Source organism: Cetorhinus maximus, chromosome 7, assembly GCF_964194155.1.
Source record: "Cetorhinus maximus chromosome 7, sCetMax3.hap1.1, whole genome shotgun sequence".
NCBI classification, from domain to species: Eukaryota; Metazoa; Chordata; class Chondrichthyes; order Lamniformes; family Cetorhinidae; genus Cetorhinus; species Cetorhinus maximus.
The window spans coordinates 13467244-13487812 of record NC_135885.1 but is presented as its reverse complement, the minus strand read 5'-3'; the positions used below and the strand labels follow the sequence as shown (position 1 = coordinate 13487812).

Below are 20569 nucleotides of genomic sequence, written 5' to 3'. Positions count from 1 at the left end.
ACAATTCTGCTGGTGCGAGTGAAGACAAGTGCCCTCTAGAGTTGGCCACACACTGACCAGTTTAAGCACTTGGCGTGACATTGCACAATGTCAAATTCAGGGAGGGGGTGGGAATGCAAAGACAACAACGCAGCGAGTCAGAGGGACTTTGGATACGAGCTAAGGTTCCCCCCTCTCCTCTCTAAAAGAAGTGGTTTAATTATTGCAATCGGAGGAGATTGGAAGTGTGTGTGTGTGTGTGTGTTTTTAAATATTTAAATTTTTTTTATACAGTTGCGCTGGAGTTTACCCCGCCCCGGGAGGCTGATTGGATGTTGCAGTGTGAAGAGGTCAGCTCTCTCTCTCATCCCCACTGTGTGATTAGGAGCAGAGAGGTGGGGGATGTAGAGCTGGGTTGGGAACTGGCGTTCTTCATATACAGCACACCGCGGCTCCCCGAACCTTACCCTCCCGGCAGGAGAGACACAAGCCCAAGGAGGATAACAGCACTGACTGTTTCTAGCCCCAAACCAGTCTCGCCTTCTGATCCGGATCAAGCAATTAAGCCCAGGGTATATATATATATATATATATTATATATATATATCTCCTGTAAATATATCCATTTCTCACCTTTAAAAGAAGTTTCACCCCGAGAACAAATTGTTATGATGTCGGGTGAGTTTCTACATTTTTTGACCTTGAGGTTTGTTGCATTAAAGGCTGTTCCAGGTTTGTTGCTTGCAGTGAGTGCCCTGGCCAGCGTCCACTGACCTCTCCACTCCCTCCACTCGCCCAGTTGCCTTTCTCGCCGAGCCAGCCAGCCCCCCAGAGTCTCAGCTCGTCCCCGGGATTAGCCCCGCAGGTTGTCCACCCAGTGAGCACCCAGGTCACCCGTGGTGGGGCTGCACAGGTACCAAGAGGGAGTGGAGGACAGGTGGAGAATATAAGTCCAAACCGCCCCAGTCCTTTTTAGCTTTATTTTCAGACCCTGTCAATGACCAATGATGGATAGAAAGTCGTCCACTTGTTCTTGTCTGTTTTCAACTCTTATTTTTTTTGTTGCCCTATTGGACCAAGCCTTTCGTATAGTGCTGGTGGATGAATGTTCCCTGAGTGATAAATCTAGCTAAGGCTTTTACCTAAACGTTACTTATCTTTCGGGCAAGATAAAAGCAAAATACCGCGGATGCTGGAAATCCGAAACAAAAAGAGGGAAAATACTGGAAAAAACTCAGCAGGTCTAACAGCATCTGTGGGGAGAAAATCAAGAGTTTAAGGTTTCAAGTCCGTATGACTTTTCTGAGCTAAAGAGAAGTAAAATTGTGGTGAAATTTATACTGTTTAAAGGAGCGGGGTGGGGGGGGGTGGTGGAGCAGGTGAAGCTGGATAGAAGGCCAGCAATAGGTGGGGGCAAAGGAGAGATTGACAAAGATGTCACGAACTAAAGGACAAAGGGATGATAGTGGTACTGGCTAAAGGAGGTGCTGATGGTGGCATTAAGGTAAAAAAAGCAGAATGTGATAATAGCAGGACAAGGGCAAGCACTCATTATTTCCTTTTGATCTTTCTCTCTCTATCTCCATTCTCTTTGCTTCTAGAGGTGTGAATCCTGCAGGATTGGCCTGGAGTCTCCAGGAATAGAAGATCAATCTCCAGGGCACTGCTGTGTGCAACCCTGGAGAAAAATCATCAGGGCATTAAAAAAGAAGGATTGTGTTTTCACCATTTTCTTTTAACCACTTCTCTTTCTTTGGCTGACCGTCAAACATCATCCAACAGTCTTTTTGCTTTCCAATTGGTGTAGGAAGGCAAGTGTGTCACAAGGATGGGCATTTTGGCTGAATAATGGCTGTGGGCAACTATGTAATGAAACCTCCAGGAATGCACCTAATCACAGCTGGTAACCTTACTCACTTGCTCAGTTGTTTTTTGAATTATAGGTTGGCGATAATTGTTATGCATAAATCCTTTGACGAGAGCAGACCCTGTTAGTCCTTTTTGGGTGCTTTACATCTTAAAAACAGCAAGTACCATCACTATCTACGTTCCTCGATTGAATCTCTTGCCAGGCTCCCTCAATATTATTGATGTTGCCAATCTTGATTACTGATTTGTTCATCCCAAACATTGATCACTTTTGCAAGTGTCTCTGGGTGTGCTGGATGTTCAGAATGACTGCCCAATGAAGTCGGTCAACTACTTGGGATATGGGAATAGCTAGAAAGGCTATTATTTATTGCCCACTCCTAATTACTTGAGAAAATGATCAGCATTTTGGATCGCTGTAATCCATGTAGTGTAAACATGCCCACACAGCTGTTAGGAAGGAAGTTCCAGGATTTTGACCCAATGACAATGAAGAACAGGGATATAATTCCAAGTCAGGATGGTGTGTGACTTGGAGGGGAACTTGCAGGTGGTGGTGTTCCCATGCATCTGCTGCCCTTGTTCTTCTAGGTGGTAGAGGTCACAGGTTTGGAAGATGCTGCCAAAGGAGCCTTGGTGAGTTGGTGCAGTGAATCTTGTGGAGAGTACACACTGCTGCCGCTGTGTGTCAGTGATGGATGGAGTGAATGTTTAAGCTGGTGAGTGGGATACTAATAAAACACTGACTGCTTTGTCCTGGATGGCGTCAAGTTTCTTGAGTGTTGTTTGTCAAGAAGATGTAATAATTCTTATAACGTTATTGGAATTTATTGTAAAATAGAGTAAGTGTGTTTGTAATTTAATTGAATTCGAGGCAGCTTGTCTGGGTGCTTTGATCTAAGAAGAGAGGTTAGGTTTGAAATGTTAATTAAATAAACATGGGGACGTTTGGAAACATGGGTGTCGAGGGAACACTTGCATTTTGAAACACACCAGACTAGATTGGTTTCAGAGGAGGGGTGAAATGTGTCACCTAGCCAGGTGAAGTTTGGAAAACAGTGTGTCTATTTTTCCCAAAGATTACTGGTAAAACTTAGTGCTATGAGAGGGCTTTATTATCAAGGAGGTAAAGTCCAAAGACATAGTGAAACAATGGGTATTTGCATTCAAAGATGAAGATTTATATAAAGAAGGAGCAAGGGCTATGTGTAAGGGAAGGCATTTTTTAAAGATCTTACAAGTGTGTGAAAAGCCTTCAGCATCTATGCCTCAAACTGCTGTCTTCAAAGGACTGAAGTTAAGAAAATTCACTTGGAAAGTCACTTATTCATGGCATCATGTTTCTTTGCCTGTGTCTTTTGCTTTTATCTTTTAAAATCTGTGTCTTACTGTTGCCTTAACGAAAGTGTAACTGGGAGTTAGATTGATTTAGGGGATTTAGAAGTTATCATAGTAGTAATTTGTAGATCTATGTAGGTATTTAAAATTATTTCTCTTAAATGTTTAATCTAGTTTTTAAAAAAACCTGTTGTAAGACTTGGTTATCTTATTACTACTGAATTCAAGGCATGCATCTCGAAATTTATACAAAATAAAAATTAGTTGTGACAGTTGTTTCAAGTTCCCCTCTGGGATTTGAACAGCTCCGCATTTACCATCTGCTGCATCATATCATAGTTGGGGGCTCTTTGCAGGATATATTTGAAATTCCTTGAATTTTTTCTGGAGTTGGTGAATCTTAAGGTTATAAGTATGAGAAGCACTTTGAATTCAAGAGTTGTGGTGAGGTTTTTTTTTGAGGCTGCGATATGGCTTTGGCAGTTGCTCAGACTTGTCTGAGAGTTGAAGTTATAACTGACTGGTTTACAAAAGGTAATTAAAGTTAAGTTACTGGAATCGGCAGATAAGTTACAATTGGGCTTACCTGTGGGGGGTACGAAAGCAGATATAATTGAAGGCATTTAAAGTTGGAAGCGATACCTGACACTAGTGAGTCACATCTGGAGGTAGTGAAACTTCAGTTAGAAATGAAGAAGCTTAAATTTGAACAAGCAAAGGAAATGAAATAACTTGAGCTAGAGGCAGCAGAAAAAGGAAAGGGCATTTCCAAGGGAGCAAGCAGAAAGCCAGGAGAAAGAAAGGAAGCTGGAACTGGAATTCCAGGCAAGAGAGAAGGATGAAGAAAGACAGTGAAGGAATACCGACTTAAAAGGCTGGAAGTTAAAAAAGAGACCTCAGATTCCAGGAAAGTTCTGATGATGAAAAAACACATTTTAACTTAAAACCCATTGGGGGTGATGTTTAAATTTGAACAAGCTCTTCCAAAGCTTGAGGGAAATGATGTTGAAGCATTCTTTATTTCATTTGAGAAGATAGCTAAACAAATGAAATGGCCACAGGAAAACTGTACATTGTTGTGACAATCCAGGTTGATGGGTAGAGCACAAGGTTTATGCTTCGTTGTCAGAAGAAATGTCGGTGAAATATGATGTAGTAAAAAAGGCTATTTTGAGTGCACATGAGTTGGTTCCTGAGGCATACAGGCAGAAATGTAGGAAGATGAGAAAACAGCCTGGGCAAACTTTTATATTGAGTTTGAGAGAGTAAAACAAAGTAATTTTGACAGGTGGATGCGGGCATTAAAAATAGATACAACATATGCAGCTCTTGGGGAAGTAATTCTTTTGGAAGAATTTAAGGATTCAATTCCTTCTGTAGTGAGAACTCGTGGAGGAACAGAGGGTTCAAACTGTAAGACAAGCAGCAGAGATAGCTGATGATTGAGTTAGTTCATAGAGCTAAACCTTTTTTGCGTCAAATTGGAAAAGGATAGAAAGTGGGAAGGTGAAAGGAAGGTGGGTAGTCAGGGAAGAGAAGGAGTAGGTGGAAATTCCTAGGAAGTTTTTTCTCAGAATAAAAAGGAAGATACTGAGAGTAGGGGTGGTTCGAAAATGGAGATGTTTTCTTTGTAATAAAGTTATGGAGATGCTAAATCTATTCCATTGTGGAAGGTAAATTTAAAGAGTAAATGGAAAACGGGCAAAGTAACTGTTGGAGTGGTGGAAAAGTTGCCCATTGCAGGGGTTCAATTTATTTTGGGTAATGATGTAGCTGGATCACAAATGTGAGTGATGCCTATGGTAGTTGAGCAGCCTGCTGAGGTGTCTTCAACAGAAGTGTTGTAGAGAGAGCATCCTGGATTGTTTACAGATTGAGATAACAAGATCACAGGCTCAAGGTTGAAACAAGAAAAGCAGGAAGGAAAGTATTGAAATCCAATTAGCTGACACTGTTTGATAACATTCTTCAGGAAGAAAGACTAAAGGACAATTCAGCTCAAGGAGGCTAGTGGAGTTACAGAAAGAAGATTTGCAAATACAGCATTTATATCAGACAACCTATTCAGAAAGAGAGGCAATATGTATTCCAGAATGTTATTAACTTAAGGGTAATATTTTAATGAGAAAATGGAGGCCGTGTCATGTTTCAGCAAATGAAAGCTGGAGGCAGGTACATCAGATTGTTATCTGATTTGGGTATAGAAATGAGATTCTGAGGATAGCTCATGAAACCCCAGTGGGGGGGACATTTAGGAAGGTGAAGATACAGAAACATTTTTATTGGCCTGGATTGCACAGGGATGTATTCAAATTCTGTAGAACATGTTACACATGTCAGGCGATAGGGGAACCACAAGCAGTGATTAAGGTGGCACCTTTAATTCCAATTCCAGCATTTGAAGAGCCTTTTACTAGTGTCATGATTGATTGTGTAGGACCCCTCCCTAAGACTAAAAGTGGAAATTAGTATTTACTGACAATAATGGATGCGTCTATTAGGTTTCCTGAAGCAATACCTTTGAGAAACATTACAACAAGAAGATTGTGGAAGAGTAAATTAAATTTTTAACATGATATGGTTTACCTCTGGAAATACAATCAGATCAGGGTTGAAATTTTATGTCACAGCTGTTTAAGAAAGTAATGAACAGTTTGGGAATAAAACAGCTGAAGTCAACAGCTTATCCTGAGTCACAAGGGGCTTCAGAAAGCTGGCATCAAACTCTTAAAAACTGTGATGAGAGTGTACAGTCAGGATTAGGATAAGGGAATTCCATTCTTCTTGTTTGCTATTAGCGACGCTCCTAATGCATCGACTGGTTTTAGTCCTTTTGAACTAGTCTACGTCATGAGGTAAGGGGACCATGAAATTGATTTATGAGAAATTGGTGGGTCAAAATTCAGAAACTACTCTCCTGGATTACATATCAAACTTCAGAGAGAGATTAGACAGAGCATGTGAGTTGACTAGGGAACATTTAAAGATATCACAGCAAGTGATGAAAGTGAAAGCGGACAGGAAAGCTTCAGTTTAGAATCTTGTTGCTGGAGAGAAAGTGCTAGTTATGTTACTAGTGATGGGTGACTCATTAAAGGCAAGGTTTAGTGGGCCTTACAGGATTGAAAAGAAACGGAGTGAAGTAAATTATTTAATAATCTAGGTAGAAGAAAGAAGCAGAAGGTGTGTCACGTAAATATGCTTAAAAAGTACTTTGACGGGGAAGAGAACCAAAAGGAGGTGTGGGTGGTGGTAAATAATGAGAAAGAAGTAGAAATGCAGGATTCTGAGATTGATTTTCCTCTAATCAAATTTGATAGAGGGGGTACTTGGAAAATTTAAATGTAATATTGAGTTACCGCCCAGATGGGTGCTTATGATTTGGAAAAGCTATTTGTGGAAATAAGTTGGGGAGGACGGCTTTAGCTGTACATGACGTGTCTGTGGAAGTTGCATCTTTGGTACGACAACATCCTTACAGATTAAACCTGGCAAAGTTATCAAGAGCAGAAAGAAGTTGAATCCATGTTTCAAAATGATATCATTTGAGTCTAGTTGCAGTAACTGGAGTTTGCCTTTTGTACTGGTACTGAAACCGGATGGAACACAGACTATCGAAAGGTGAATGTGGTGACAAGAGTGGATTCATAGTAGGAGAATTGTGTTGAGAAGGTGGGACAATCAAAATTTATCCAAGATTGACTTGTTAAAAGGATATTGGCAAGTACTGTTATCGGGGAGAACAAAGGAGATATCAGCTTTGTGATGCCGAATGGGCTATATCACTTCAAAGTCATGCCATTTGGAATGAAGAATGCACCTGTGACATTTCAAAGACTAACAAAGAAAGTAATTCCAGGTCTAAGCAATTGTGCTGTTTATATTGATGACTTAATTGTTTTCAGTCAGACGTGGGATGAGCATTTACAGCATTTGGCAGAATTATTTACTCGATTACAAGAAGCTAATTTGGCGATGAACTTGGCCATACCATTGGAGGTGGTAAGGTGGCTCCGAGAGATGTGGAATCAAAGCTATCATGGATTTCCCAATGCCTACAACAAAACAGGAAGTTTTGAGATTTCTGGGCATGAGTGGCTTTTATCGGAAATTTGTACCAAATTTTAGTGTGGTTGCTCTGCTGACTGAACTATTAAAAAAGAACAAGAAGTTTCAATGGATGCCGGAGTGTCAGAAGGTATTTGATAATTTCAAAACTGTATTAACTACGACACCAGTTTTGGCAGTACCCAATTACGCCAAGCAATTTAAGGTGGCTGTTGATGCAAGTGATATAGGCATTGGGGCCGTACTGTTACAGGAAGACAACACTGGAATTGAAAAACCAATGGGGTGTTTTTCACAAGTTGAATGTACAACAGAGAAGATATTCAATGATTGAAAAGGAGATTTTGGGTTTGGTGTTAGCATTGCAGCATTTTGAAACTTATATGGCAAACAATTCGTCCGAAACAATTGTTTATACAGACCACAATCCTTTAAAGTTTCTGGACAAATTTTGAGACAAAAGTGCAAGGCTATTCAGATGAAGTTTATTACTGCAACCATTTAATCTGCTTAGTCTAATTTAATTTATAAATGTCGCATGATGAGAAAATCTGATTGTAGATGCTTTATCAAGAGTTTGAAGCTTAAAGGGAAAATTGAACATTTAAAAACCTGGACTCTGAACTGGAACGATTTCTGTTGATGTGAAGAATTTGTGTATTATGTTGATGCATTCATCTGGTAATGTAATAATGTAAGTATATAGATAAATATAGGAGATAATGTAAGATGGGTTAATAAAAATGAAGCTGTCTTTTTAAATTATGATGGTTCATTTTTCAATATGGAGGGTGATGCCAAGAAGATATAATATTATGAGAATTATTATTGGAATTTTTTTGTAAAATAGAGCAATAGTGGGATATGTCTGTATGAGAGATTTAATTGAATTAGAGGCAGCCAGTCTGGGTGCGTTGATCTAAGAAGAGAGCTTAGGTTTGAAATGTTAATTAGATAAACATGGCTGTCATGGGAATATTTGCATTTTGAAATAAACCAGACTAGATTGTTTTCAAAGGAGGGGTGAAATGTGTCACCTAGCCAGGCGAAGCTTAAGAGCAGACTGTTTATTTTTCCAAAAGATTACTGGTAAAACTTGAGAGGGTTTTATTATCAGGGGGAGGAGATAAAGTCCAAAGACATAGTGAAACAATGGGTATTGCATTCAAAGAGGAAGATATGTATAAAGAAGGAGCAAGGACTGTGTAAAAGGAAGGCATTTTTAAGATCTTACAAGTGTGAAAAAGCCTTCAGCATCTATGTCTCAAGCTGCTGTCTTCAAAGGACTAAAGTTAAGAAAATTAACTTAGAAAGTCATTTGTTCAGGGTATCATGTTTCTTCGCCTGGGTCTTTTAAAATCTGTGTCTTACTGTTGCCTCAACGAAAGTGTAACTGGGAGTTAGATTGATTTAGGGGATTTAGAAGTTATCATAGTAGTAATTTGTAGATCTATGTAGGTATTTAAAATCATTTCTCTTAAATGTTTAATCTAGTTTTTAAAAAAACCTGTTTTAAGACTTGGTGATCTTACTACTGAATTCAAGGCATGCATCTCGAAATTTATACAAATTGAACATTAGTTGTGACATTTGTTTCAAGTTCCGCTCTGTGATTTGAACAGCTCTACATTTACCATCTGCTGTGTCATAATATGTTGGAGCTGCACTCATCCAGGCAAGTGGAGAGTATTGGATCACTCTGCTGTAGATGGTGGACAGGTTTTAGGGAATCAAGAAGTTAGTCACTTATTGCAGAGTACCCAACCTCTGACCTGCTCTTTTAGCCTCAGTATTTACATGGTTAGTCCACCAAGTTTCCAGTTAAAGGTGACTTCCCCTACTCCCTGCTAGGGGAATTGATGGGTGGGAGTTTGACAATGATAAAATGGTAATGCTGTTGCATGTCAAAGGGAGGTGGTTAGGTGCTGGAATCAATGGTCATTGCCTGACAGTTGTGTGGTGTGAATATTACTTGTCACTCCTCGGCCCAAGCTGGGGTACTCTCCGTTTCTTGTTGCATGTGGGCAGGGACTGCCTTATTATCTGAGGGGTGGTAAATGGAACTGAACACTGTGCAATCATCAGTAAACATTCCCACTTTTGACCTTCTGATGGAGGGAAGGTCATAGATGAAGCGGTTGGGTCTAGGCCAAGAAGCTTGACACCGGGACAAAGTTGACTTGATTGGCACCCGCCCACAAACAGTCACTGCCTCCACCACTGATGCACAGTGGCAGCAGTGTGATGCAATGCAGGAACTCACCAGCCTCCTTAGACAGCACCTTCCAAACCCACAACCACAAACATCTAGAAGGATAGGGACAGCTGATAGATAGGAACACTACCATGTGGAAGTTCCCCTCCAAGCCACTCAACAACAAACTGGGCCAGAGCTCCTTTAGTGTGCCTTGCTAGTCAGATGTTTTAAGAGCAGACTAAACTTTGTAGTCCAGCACGGCAATATTACTTGTTCCACAAGCCAGAGGCCCGTGTGTCATGACTCCCACCTCCCCACCAGGCTTTTGACCAAGGATCCATCTTCTGAATTCCAAAGAATGTTAAATGCCTCAGCCGTTGGGGATTGAAAGGAAAGTTGCAGGGGCTGTGTCTTATCAGGTGGTCCATCTCCTCCTATATGCTTACAGATACAGATTATGGTGGGACATAATTGTGCACTGATGGTTCACAGTGCCTCATGGATGTCCATTTTTAAGCTGCTAGCATGGTGGTAATGCCCTGCTACATGCTGTCTTTATTGTGAAAACTGTGTGTGGCCGCTACTACCTATACTGTCATGGATAGATGCATCTGCGACAGGTTAAGTAGATTTTTCTCTCTTGTTGATTCTCTCAGTACCTCCTGTATGCCCATTCTGACAGATATATCCATCTAGCCTCGATCAGTAATAGCGCTGCTGAACCTCCCTTGATGATGAACAGTGCCCCCACCACCCCCACACTTGCCCCCCCGAAAGCATTCTGTGTACTTGCTACTTCGGTACTCCGCCTAAATGATATCCAGCATGGAGGAGCATTGATTCATCAGCAGAAGGAGGGTGCTAGGTATTAATCGGCAGGTTTGTTTGCCTGTATTTGACCTGATGCCTTTAGACTTCACGGGGTCTGGAGTCAATGTTGAGGACTCCCTAGGGCCACACCTTCCCGACTTTCTACCACGAGACAGAATGCCTTTGTTGTGTCTGGTGCCTGGGTTGATGCTGGGTGATCAGTCTGGTTTTATTCTTCTTGATATTTGTAGTAGTTTGATATTGTGTGGCTTGGTAGGCCATTTCAGAGAATAGTTAAGAATCCACCACATTTAAAAAAATTATTTTTCATGGGATGTGGCTGTCACTAGCAAGGCCAGCATTTATTGCCCATCCCTAATTGCCCTTGAACTGAGTGGCTTGCTAGGCCAATTCAGAGGGCAGTTAAGAGCCAACCACATTGTTGTAGGTCTGGGGTCACATGTAGGCCGACCCAGGTTACGATGGCAGATTTGCTTCCCTGAGGGACATTAGCCAACCATATGGGTTTTCCTGACAGTCACATACAGGCCGGACAGGGTAAGGATGATATATTTCCTTTCTCAAAGCACAAACGTGAAACAAATAAGTTTTTTGTGACAATCCAGTACTTTCATCTTCACAATAAGATCACCTCTCATTCTTCTAAACTCCAATGGATGCATGTGGAACCTATCCTCATAAGATAACCCCTTTTATCCCAGGAATCGGTTGAGTGAACCCTCTCTGAACTGCTTCTAAGGCAATTATATCTTTTAAGTAAGGAGACTAAAACTATACACTGTGCTTCAGGCATGGTCATGCAAATGCCCTGTGCAGCTGTAGCAAAACTTCCCTACTTTTATTGCCCATTCCTCTTGCAATAAATGACAACATTCTATTTGCCTTCCTAATCAATTGCTGAACCTGCATACTAACTTTTTGTGATTCATGTACCAAGATACCCAGCATCTTCCTATATCGCTGAGTTCTGCAATCTCCCTCCATTTAAATCATTGTACTGCTTCTCTATTCTTCTTGCCAAAGTGGACAAATTCACATTTTCCCACGTTATATTCCATCTGCCAAGCTTTTGCCCGCTCACTTAACCTATCTATATCCTTTTGTAGACTCCTTATGTCCTCCTCACAACTTACTTTCCTACCTATCTTTGCGTCATCAGCAAATTTAGCCACCATACATTCGGTCCTGTCATTCAAGTCATTAATATAGTTTGTAAATAATTGATAACCCTGTGGCACTCCACTAGTTTCATCTTGCCAACCCAAAAAAGACCCATTTATCCCTACTCTCGGCTTCCTGTTAGCTAGTTAATCCTTTATCAGTGATCATATGTTACTCCATACACCATGAGCTCTTATTTTGTGTGGTAACCTTTGATATGGCGCAGTATGAAATATCTAACTTTAAGGGGTAGAAATTTGTCTTGGACACAGTACGAGATGGGCGATATTGGATCGGTGGCCTATTATACACAGCACCTGATGTTCAGTTCCATTGCGATCAATGAAATGAAATATCAGGTGCTCTGTATAATGGGGGCTGTTCTGATACTAGACACATTGCATCACAACCTGTGACAAATTTCTGTTCATAAGGATCTTTGTAACATAGGGACGGTAGTAGGTCATTTTTGGCCCCTCAAGCGTGCTTTCCCCCATTCAATAAGATCATGGCTGCCCTAATCTTGGCCTTGACTCCACTTGTCTGCCTGTTCCCGTAACCCTTGAATCCCCTATAGTTCAAGAATCTGCCTGTCTTAGCCTTGAATATATTCAATGACTCCGCTTCATCACCTCTGGGATAGAGAATTCCAGAGATTTGCGACCCTCTTGGGAGAAGAAATTCCTTCTCATCTCCATGTATACTGGGCGATCCCTTATTCTGATAATTTGCCCCTCAGTTCTAGATTCCCCCACAAGGGGAAACAACCTCTCAGCACCTACTCTGTCAAGCCCCCTCTGAATATTACTAAATCACACTTCATTTGGGACTAGCAGAGACCATCAGGGGTCCGTTTCAGAATCTGTTTTGTTTTCTATCTTCATAAGTGATCTGGATCTAGGAGCCACAGTCATATTAGTTTAAATTTACAGATGATACAAAGTTATTGAAGGTGCTGGACCCCAAACTGACCAATATGAGCTACAGGATGATTTGGATATATTTGGGAATTGGGCATCTAGGTGGCAGATGAAAGTCAATGTTGGCAAACTTAAAGGACTTCAACTGGGGATAGAATCATCCACCGTGCGAATGTTACTTAAGAGGAAAGAAAATATTGTTCATGGAAAATGAATGTAATTTACAAATTGATGTTATCTCAGCAGTTTTGCAGGTGAGTAAAGCAAATCAGACGTTGGAATGTATTAAAAGATCAGTATTGAGCTCAAATAGTGAGGTAATAGTGCCACTTTATAAATCATTAACACCATTGCACTTAGAATAATGTGTACAGTTCTGGTCCCCATAGTACAAAATGAATATTGCATCTACTGAAAGTATACAGAAGAGCAGCATGATTGAGTTGGATGGAGGGTTTGCATTATGAGGAGCAGTTATATAAATAGGCATGTTCTTACTGGAAAAAAGGTTGAGAGGCGATGTGATTTTTGCTTTAGGATACCAAAGAGATTTGATAATGTAGGCCATGACAAGTTAATTCAACTTGTCCAGAACAGTGGAGTCAGAGGACATGACCTCACTTGGAGAGGGAAAATTCAAAACTAACCTGTGGAAACTATTCAACGAGCAGGAATCATAGAACAGATACCCCAGGGAGATGGTGGTTGCAGTTCTCACTGAGTCAATCAAATGAAAATTAAATAGATTCCTTTCAGGAAATAGCAATTTGTAATTAAGTACGACGGCAGCATTTAAAAAGGTACAGTTCCTAAAGGGGGTGCTGGAGCAGGGGGACATGGGGGTATATATGCTCTAATCATTGAAATTGCTAGGGCAATTTGAGAGCCTGAGTTATAAATAGGGGTATAGAGTACAAAAGCATAAAACGTTGACTCGGCCTTAACTGGAGTGTTGTGTCCAGTTCAGGGAAGGATGTGAAGGCACGTTTAGAGATTGCAGGAAAGATTCAGTAGGATAGTTACCAAGGTAAGAAGCTTCAGTTCTATGGATAGATTGGTGAAGCTGGGGTTTCCTCCTTAGAGCAGAGAAGGTTGAGAGGAGATTTGATAGAGGTATTCAAAATTGAGGGATCCGGACAGAGTAGCTAGGGAGAAACTGTTACCAATGGTAGAAGGATTGAGAACCAGGGGGCACCGATTAAGATAATTGACAAAAGAAGCAATGGCAACTCGCTGCGTTAAAAAAAAAAATTTCCTTCGGTGTTTAGGATCTGGAATGTACTACCAGAAAGTGTGATGGAGGCAGATTCAATCATGAAGAGAATTGGATCATTATCTGAAGAGGAAAGATTTGCAGGGTTATGGGGAAAAGGCAGGGGTGTAGGACTAATGGAGTTGCTCTTGCACTTAGCCAGTACAGACACAATGGGCTGAATGGTCGCCTCCTGTGCAGTAACCATTCTGTGATTAAGTAACTTGAGACAGGATATATAGTGAGTGCAGCATGCCCTTTTGGAGTGATCAGGTGAGCTTGGATATTTGATTCCTAAGGCTTTCCACCAGCTTTACCCAGGCTGAGTCTGTAGTAGACTAACTTGCAGAAATTGATTGCTCCGTTATTGTTTGATGTGACTACAAGGATGGTAGAAGGTAGATGATAGAAAGCTCAACGCAATCTGGAGGAACAGCACCTCATCTTCTGACTAGACACTTTACAGTCTTCCGGACTGAATATGGAGTTCAACTATTTCAGATCATGAATTCTCTTTCCTCCATCCCCACCCCCTTTCCGACCCCCTTTTTCCAATAATTTATTAATTTTTTACAACTCTATTTTTTTTTCTTTTCCCACCTATTTTAAAATTTATTTCGATCTATTGTTTCATCTCCACCTTTATGGCCCATTTCGATCCCTTCCCCCCACCCCACCTGCACTAGGGCCATCTACCACTAGCTTGCTTCCCTTAATGTCCCCATTAGCACACCCTTTAGATAATATCACCACCGTCAACACCCCTTTGTCCTTTTGTCTATGACATCTTTGTCAGTCTCTTCTTGGCCTCCACCTATCACTGGCCCCCTATCGAGCTCTACCTGTCCCACCCCCTTCTACCAGCTTATATTTCAACTCATTTCTATATGTCTTAGTTCTGATGAAGGGTCCTACGGACTCGAAACGTCGACTGTATTCCTCTCCGCAGATGCTGTCAGACCTGCTGAGTTTTTCCAGGTATTTTTGTTTTTGTTCTAGATTTCCAGCATCGGCAGTATTTTGCTTTTATCTTAGTGAATTAGAGGACGTTGGTGTTTTTTTTCATTGAGCAATCCCTATATTTCTATGATGGCAGTAATCTTCGTTTTTAAAAAAAAAACCTGGTACAAAGGAATTGCCTATAATAAGGGTGGCATCGTTTACAGATAACGTGCAGCTTTACAGATAAGGTGGGGAGATTAATGCGGCTCGTTCTGAAGAATCAGGCGGAGCTGTGCCTGGCTGCGCAGAGGCGCTGTATCCACTGGCCCAACTCTAACCTGCTGACTGGTTCAGCCCGATTTTCGGTGAGAGGTCATGCCCCCATTATCTCTTCTCCACCCCACCCCCCACCCCCAAACAAACAGCTGCTGCTTCCATATGCAGCCTGCAGAGCGCCATCCTGCGCTGGATTGTCTACCTGGGCTGTGTGTGTGTGGGGAGGGAGGGGGGGTGGGGGTCAACGTGCCAAACTGAGGTGGGAACAAGACCAGATCGGTGCCAGGGGAGGCTGGCGGTGGGGCAGGTGGAGGCTGAGAGCAGAGCCCAGAGCGGGGGGGAGACTGATAATCGGGGTCTGGGGTTTGGGCCCCAAACTCCCCACTCTAACACTCCACATCCAGGCAAGACGGAGAAATCCAGGTAGGAGGGAGGGTGGAATAGGAGGAAGTGATGAGTAATTGAGTGGGGATGGGAGGGAGGGTGTGAGTGAGTGGGGAGGGAGGGAGGTCACAAGCATGTGCAATGCTAATGAAAATGTCTGTAAAGGCTGTCTGTGTTTGTGGCTCTTTAATGTCTGGAGATAATTGAATGAAGCTCCAGGTTCAGAAAGTTTGGCCAACCCTGGTCTATAAATATTACATGAAGCTACATTAGAAAGAGCTGGCTGGCCCCTTCCAGTTTTATCTGAGTGTTTGTGAGAATTTGCAAAAGATAAAAGTTTCTCAAGTTTTCCACCCCAACTTTAAAAAAAAAATAATGCCTGCAGTTAAGTTTTAGTACCAGCTTAACAGGTGAAATATCAATCGGGAGCTGAGGTTGTGTGTTCATGTTTGAAAGTATGGGAAAGAAATTACATTGTTATCAAATTATATTAATGAATGGCGGAAGCAGCAAGCAATAGATAGAGCAAAACGATCCCACAACCAACGGATCAGATCTAAGCTCTGCAGTCCTGCCACATCCAGTCGTGAATGGTGGTGGACAATTAAACAACTCACTGGAGGAGGAGGCTCCACAAATATCCCCAACCTCCAATGATGGGGGAGCTCAGCACATCATTGCAAAAAGATAAGGCTGAAGCGTTTGCAACCATCTTCAGCTAGAAGTGCCGAGTGGATGAACCATCTTGACCTCCTTTGATTCACTCCGCGTGATATCAAGAAACAGCTGAAGGTGCTGGAAAGGTTATGGGCCCTAACAATATTCCAATAATAGTACTGAGGCCTTGTGCTCCAGAACTAGCTGTGCCCCCAGCCAAGCTGTTCCATTACAGCAACAACACTGGCACCTACCTGCCAATGTGGAAAATTGCCCAGGTTTGTCCTGTACACAAAAATAGGACAAATCCAACCTGTCCAATAACCGCCCCATCACTCTACTCTCAAGCAAAATGATGGAAGGGGTCATCGATAGTGCTATCAAGCGGCACTTAAACAGCAATAACATGCTCATTGATGCTCAGTTTCGGTTCTGCCAGGGCCATTCGTCTCCTGACCCCATTACAGCCTTGGTTCAAACATGGACTAAAGAGCTGAACTCCCGAGGTGAGGTGAGAGTGACTGCCCTTGACATCAAGGCAGCATTTGACTGAGTGTGACATCAAAGAGCTCTAGCAAAACTGGTGCCAATGGGAACTGGGGGAAAACTCTCCATTTGGTTGGAATCATTCCTGAACAAAGGAAGATAATTCTGGTTGTTGGAGGTCAATCATCTGAGTCCCTGGACATCACTGCAGGAGTTAGTCGGGCTAGTGTCCTTGGCCCAACGATCTTCAGCTGGTTCACCAATTGTTCACTGCACAATTTTCATCATTCACAACTCCTCAGACACCACATCAGTCTGTGCCCATGTACAGCAAGACCTGGACAATATTCAGGTTTGGGCTGATTAATGGCAAGCACCATTCATGCCACACAAGTGCCAGGCAATGACCGTCTCCAACAAGCGAGAGTCTAACCATCTCCCCTTGATGTGCAAAGGCATTACCATCGCTGAATCCCCCACTATCAACATCCTGGGGGTTATCATTGACCAGAAACTGAACTGGACTAGCCATATAAATACTGTGGTTACAAGAGCAAATCAAAGGATGGGAATTCTGTGGTGATTAACTCACCTCCTGACTCCCCAAAACCTGCCTATTATTTATAAGGCTCAAGTCAGGAGTGTGATGGAATACTCTCCACTTGCCTGGATGAGTGCAGCTCCAACAGCACAAGCTCAACATCATCAGGACAAAGCAACCTCCTTGACTGACACCCAATCCACCATCTTCAACCTTCACTCCCTCCACTACCGATGCACAGCAGCAGCGTGTGCCATCTACAGGATGCACTGCAGAAACTCAAGGCTCCTTCAACAGCACCTTCCAAACCCACAATCTCTACCACCTAGAAGGACAAAGACAGCTGATGCATAGGAAGACCACCTGCAAGCGCCCTTCCAAGCCACTCACCTTGCCGACTTGGCCCTATTTTGCCATCCCTTCACTGTCGCTGGGTCAGAACCTCCAAGAATTCCCTTCCTTCCTAACAGCATCACACTGACTGCAGCAGTTCAAGAAGGCAGCTCACCACTGCCTTCTCGAGGGCAATTGGGGATGGGCAGTAAATGCTGGCCTAGCCAGCAATGCCCACATCCCATGGATGAATTTAAAAAAAAAAATTGCAACCAAAGCTTTAAGAACAACAAGTGCGAGCGTTCTGCAAGACTTTTTCCAAGTGTATTTATTACATCTGTCACACTTTGTATATAGCAGCAGCAAATCACAAGAGCACATTGTTTTAAAGATATGTATTTCCAACAAAATGAGAGCCTCTTCTCTGACCTTGAGATATCTCATTGAAGTGTAGCCAAGTGTTTGCCAAACTAAAGAATAGAAATTAGCTACGAATTGACTTTCAGGAGTTGGCTTGAATGGTGATGAAGGGACAGACCAGGTTAGTAGGTAAGTAAACATCATAATTAAGCTCCAGACCCCAGTGAGCAAAACCCAAGAGATCTGCCTGGTGTAGCAAATCATTTTTACATAGAATGTACAGCACCGCAACAGATGTTTTCCCTTACAGGTTTATGTTGGTGTTTAAGTTCCACATCTGCCTCACAACCCCATCAGCATAAGTTTCTGTACTTTCTCATCGGTGTGTTGATCTGGCTTCCCCTTAAATCGAAACTAATTGCCCCAACTACCCCTTCAATCATTGGTAAAGCCGTTTCCACTGAATTTCCTAATAGGTTTAATGGTAAAACTCCACAACTTACTTATTTCAAGTTCCGGTGCAATGGTATTGAAGCTGTAGAATTTTTAATGGGAATTATGTTTCCCTCCGCAAAACACTATGCCAGATCAATGAGCCTTAAGAGCTGCTTGCTCTGAATTAAAAGAACGCTACTGTTTGTTTCCTTCCCTTTTATTCACCATAAATAATGCTGTGTGCTTCCAATAAACCTGCCATACACACTTTTACTGCCTTTTAATAACCCTGGGGGAAGGTACGGAGGAGAGTTCCTGGAGTGGTTCCAGGGATGATATATATGCAGACATATGAGGGGGGGTTGTTCAAAGAGCAGGGAAGGTTGAAGGTGGATTTAACAAAAGGTGCTGAAGATGATGGGGGATTTTTGATGACATTGATTGCGAGAAACTGTTTCCAATTGCAGAAGGGTCAGCAACCAGAGGACACAGATTTAAGGTGATTTATTAAAGAACCAGTGGGCAGAGGAGAATTTTATTTTCTGCAGTGCATGTTGTGACCTGAAATTCATTGCCTGAAAGGGTGGGGGAAGCACTTTGAATAGCAACTTTCTGAAACTCAATCGGGTGTATACTTGAAAAGGAAAGAATAAAAGGCAGGGCTATTGTGAAAGAGCTGGTGAGTAGGACTAATATAGATAGTTCTTTTCGAAGCACTGGCAAGATAGACTGAATGGCATCCTAGCCCAGTGGTTTCATAAACATGTAAGCTGTTGACATTCAGGTTCATGTGTCTGACCATGTAAATGACCTTGAAGGACTCATGATTAAATGTGATCCATTAAACAGTTTTACGTACTTGGAATGATTTGTGTGATGGGCCGACTTACAAGGATAATGGTAGCAAACTATCTGTGGTCATCAAAGTCCCTGTGAAATAAACTGCACCTCTGGTTTGTCCTGCAGTGTGTGTACATCAGACAGCCTAATCTGTGTGTCCTCTGCAGTCTGCAGAAAGGGTTTTAAACTTTTGTGTACTATGACCAGCTAGCAAGACTCTGATAAATAATTTCCACTCATGATTTAAGATGGAGTGTGCATTTCTCAAAACTTTGTACAATTATCTGGAAAAGCAAATCCTCAATTTTTGAATGTCTTTTTTTAAATTTATTCTTTCATGGGATTTGGGAATCGCTGGCAAGACCAGCATTTGTTGCCCATCCCTAACTGCCCTTGCTATGCCATTTCAGAGGGCAGTTAAGAGTCAACGACACTGCTGTGGGCCTGGAGACACATGTAGGACAGACCAGGTAAGGATGGCAGATTGCTTTCCCTCAAGGGCATGAGTGAACCAGATGGGGTTTTTTATGACAATCAATGATCGTTTTGTGATCACCTTTTACTGAGACCAGCTTTATATTCCAGATTTATTAATTGAATTTAAATTCCACCAGCTGCTGTGGTGGGGTTTGAACCCCTGCCCCCAGAGCATTAGCCTGGGGATTACTGGTCCAGTGACGTTACCATTGTGCCGTCACCTCTTCATCGCAAAGCGGGGGTCAGAATAAAATGCCATACAGCATCAATTTATTAAAACGCAAATCATGCCTCTTACGGAAACCTGATCAAAGTTAATTGTGCGGTGTTTACTTGGGCCAGAATTGCATGAATTTTAGTTGTCACGCCAGAGAAACACTCGACAGTATAAAGGAGAGCAACGAGATTAATTTCTGGTGTCAGAATAATGAGAAACATAGACTTTTCCGCCTGATAGATGGTTATCGTAGGGCAACTTTTATTGAAGCACATAAAAGAAGGAAAGACTTGCAATTCCCTAGCTCCTTGTTATGATCTCAGGATGTCACAAAGCACTTTACTGCCAATGGTGTATGTTTTATTGATAGGAAAGGAGCGCATTATTTAACCGCTCTCGACTGTCCCACCATTTAAATGTTGATTTGCCTCAAATCATGGCTGATTTGTGACTTAGGGCAGAATCGTCCTAGATTTGCACTAAGTGCAGTAGTGCTTTTACCTGCTGGCCCTACAGGCTGCTTTTCACACTATATCGTCTCAAACCCGCTGCCTTCCCATTGTCCTGGGAAACACGGCGTTTCCGTGGTGAGTGGGCTCTCATTCGCCTGCCGTGCCATCACCTCGCCGCGTCACGCTGGGTGCCATATTTAAAATCCAGCTTCACGCACACTTCTCAGTGCTTCCAGCCCATGACCGCTGCAAAGAAGACATGGCCCCGAAAGGCAAGAAGTTTGCAGCCCCCAGGTTCAATGACGCATCCCTTGAGTGCCTTTTGGACACAGTTGGAGGCTCGCCGTGATGTCCTCTACCCCTGCTCTGGCTGCAGGAGGCAGCAACCTCTCTCATCCGGCTTTGGAGGTGGTGGCAGCGGTGGTCAGTGCCAATGCCCTTCAAAAGAGGACAGCCACCCAGTGCTGCAAGAGAATGAATGATCCGCTCTGTTCTGCCAAAGTAAGTCACTCTTCTCATCACTCTCACACTCTCAAACCCATCACATATCCACA

The 20569-nt window shown here is 42.4% G+C and overlaps 1 protein-coding gene across 7 annotated transcripts in view; it reads left to right on the top strand.

Moving 5' to 3' along the window:
* The first annotated feature begins 358 nt into the window (after positions 1-358).
* Positions 359-20569, top strand: part of gyg2 (glycogenin 2) — a 126253-nt gene continuing 106042 nt past the window's right edge. For all 7 annotated transcript variants that reach the window (XM_078545076.1, XM_078545073.1, XM_078545072.1 and 4 more), the window contains exon 1: positions 359-657. In XM_078545076.1, coding sequence (XP_078401202.1) covers positions 648-657 — 10 coding nt within the window. In that variant the 5' untranslated portion in view covers positions 359-647. The remainder of the gene's footprint in view (positions 658-20569) is intronic.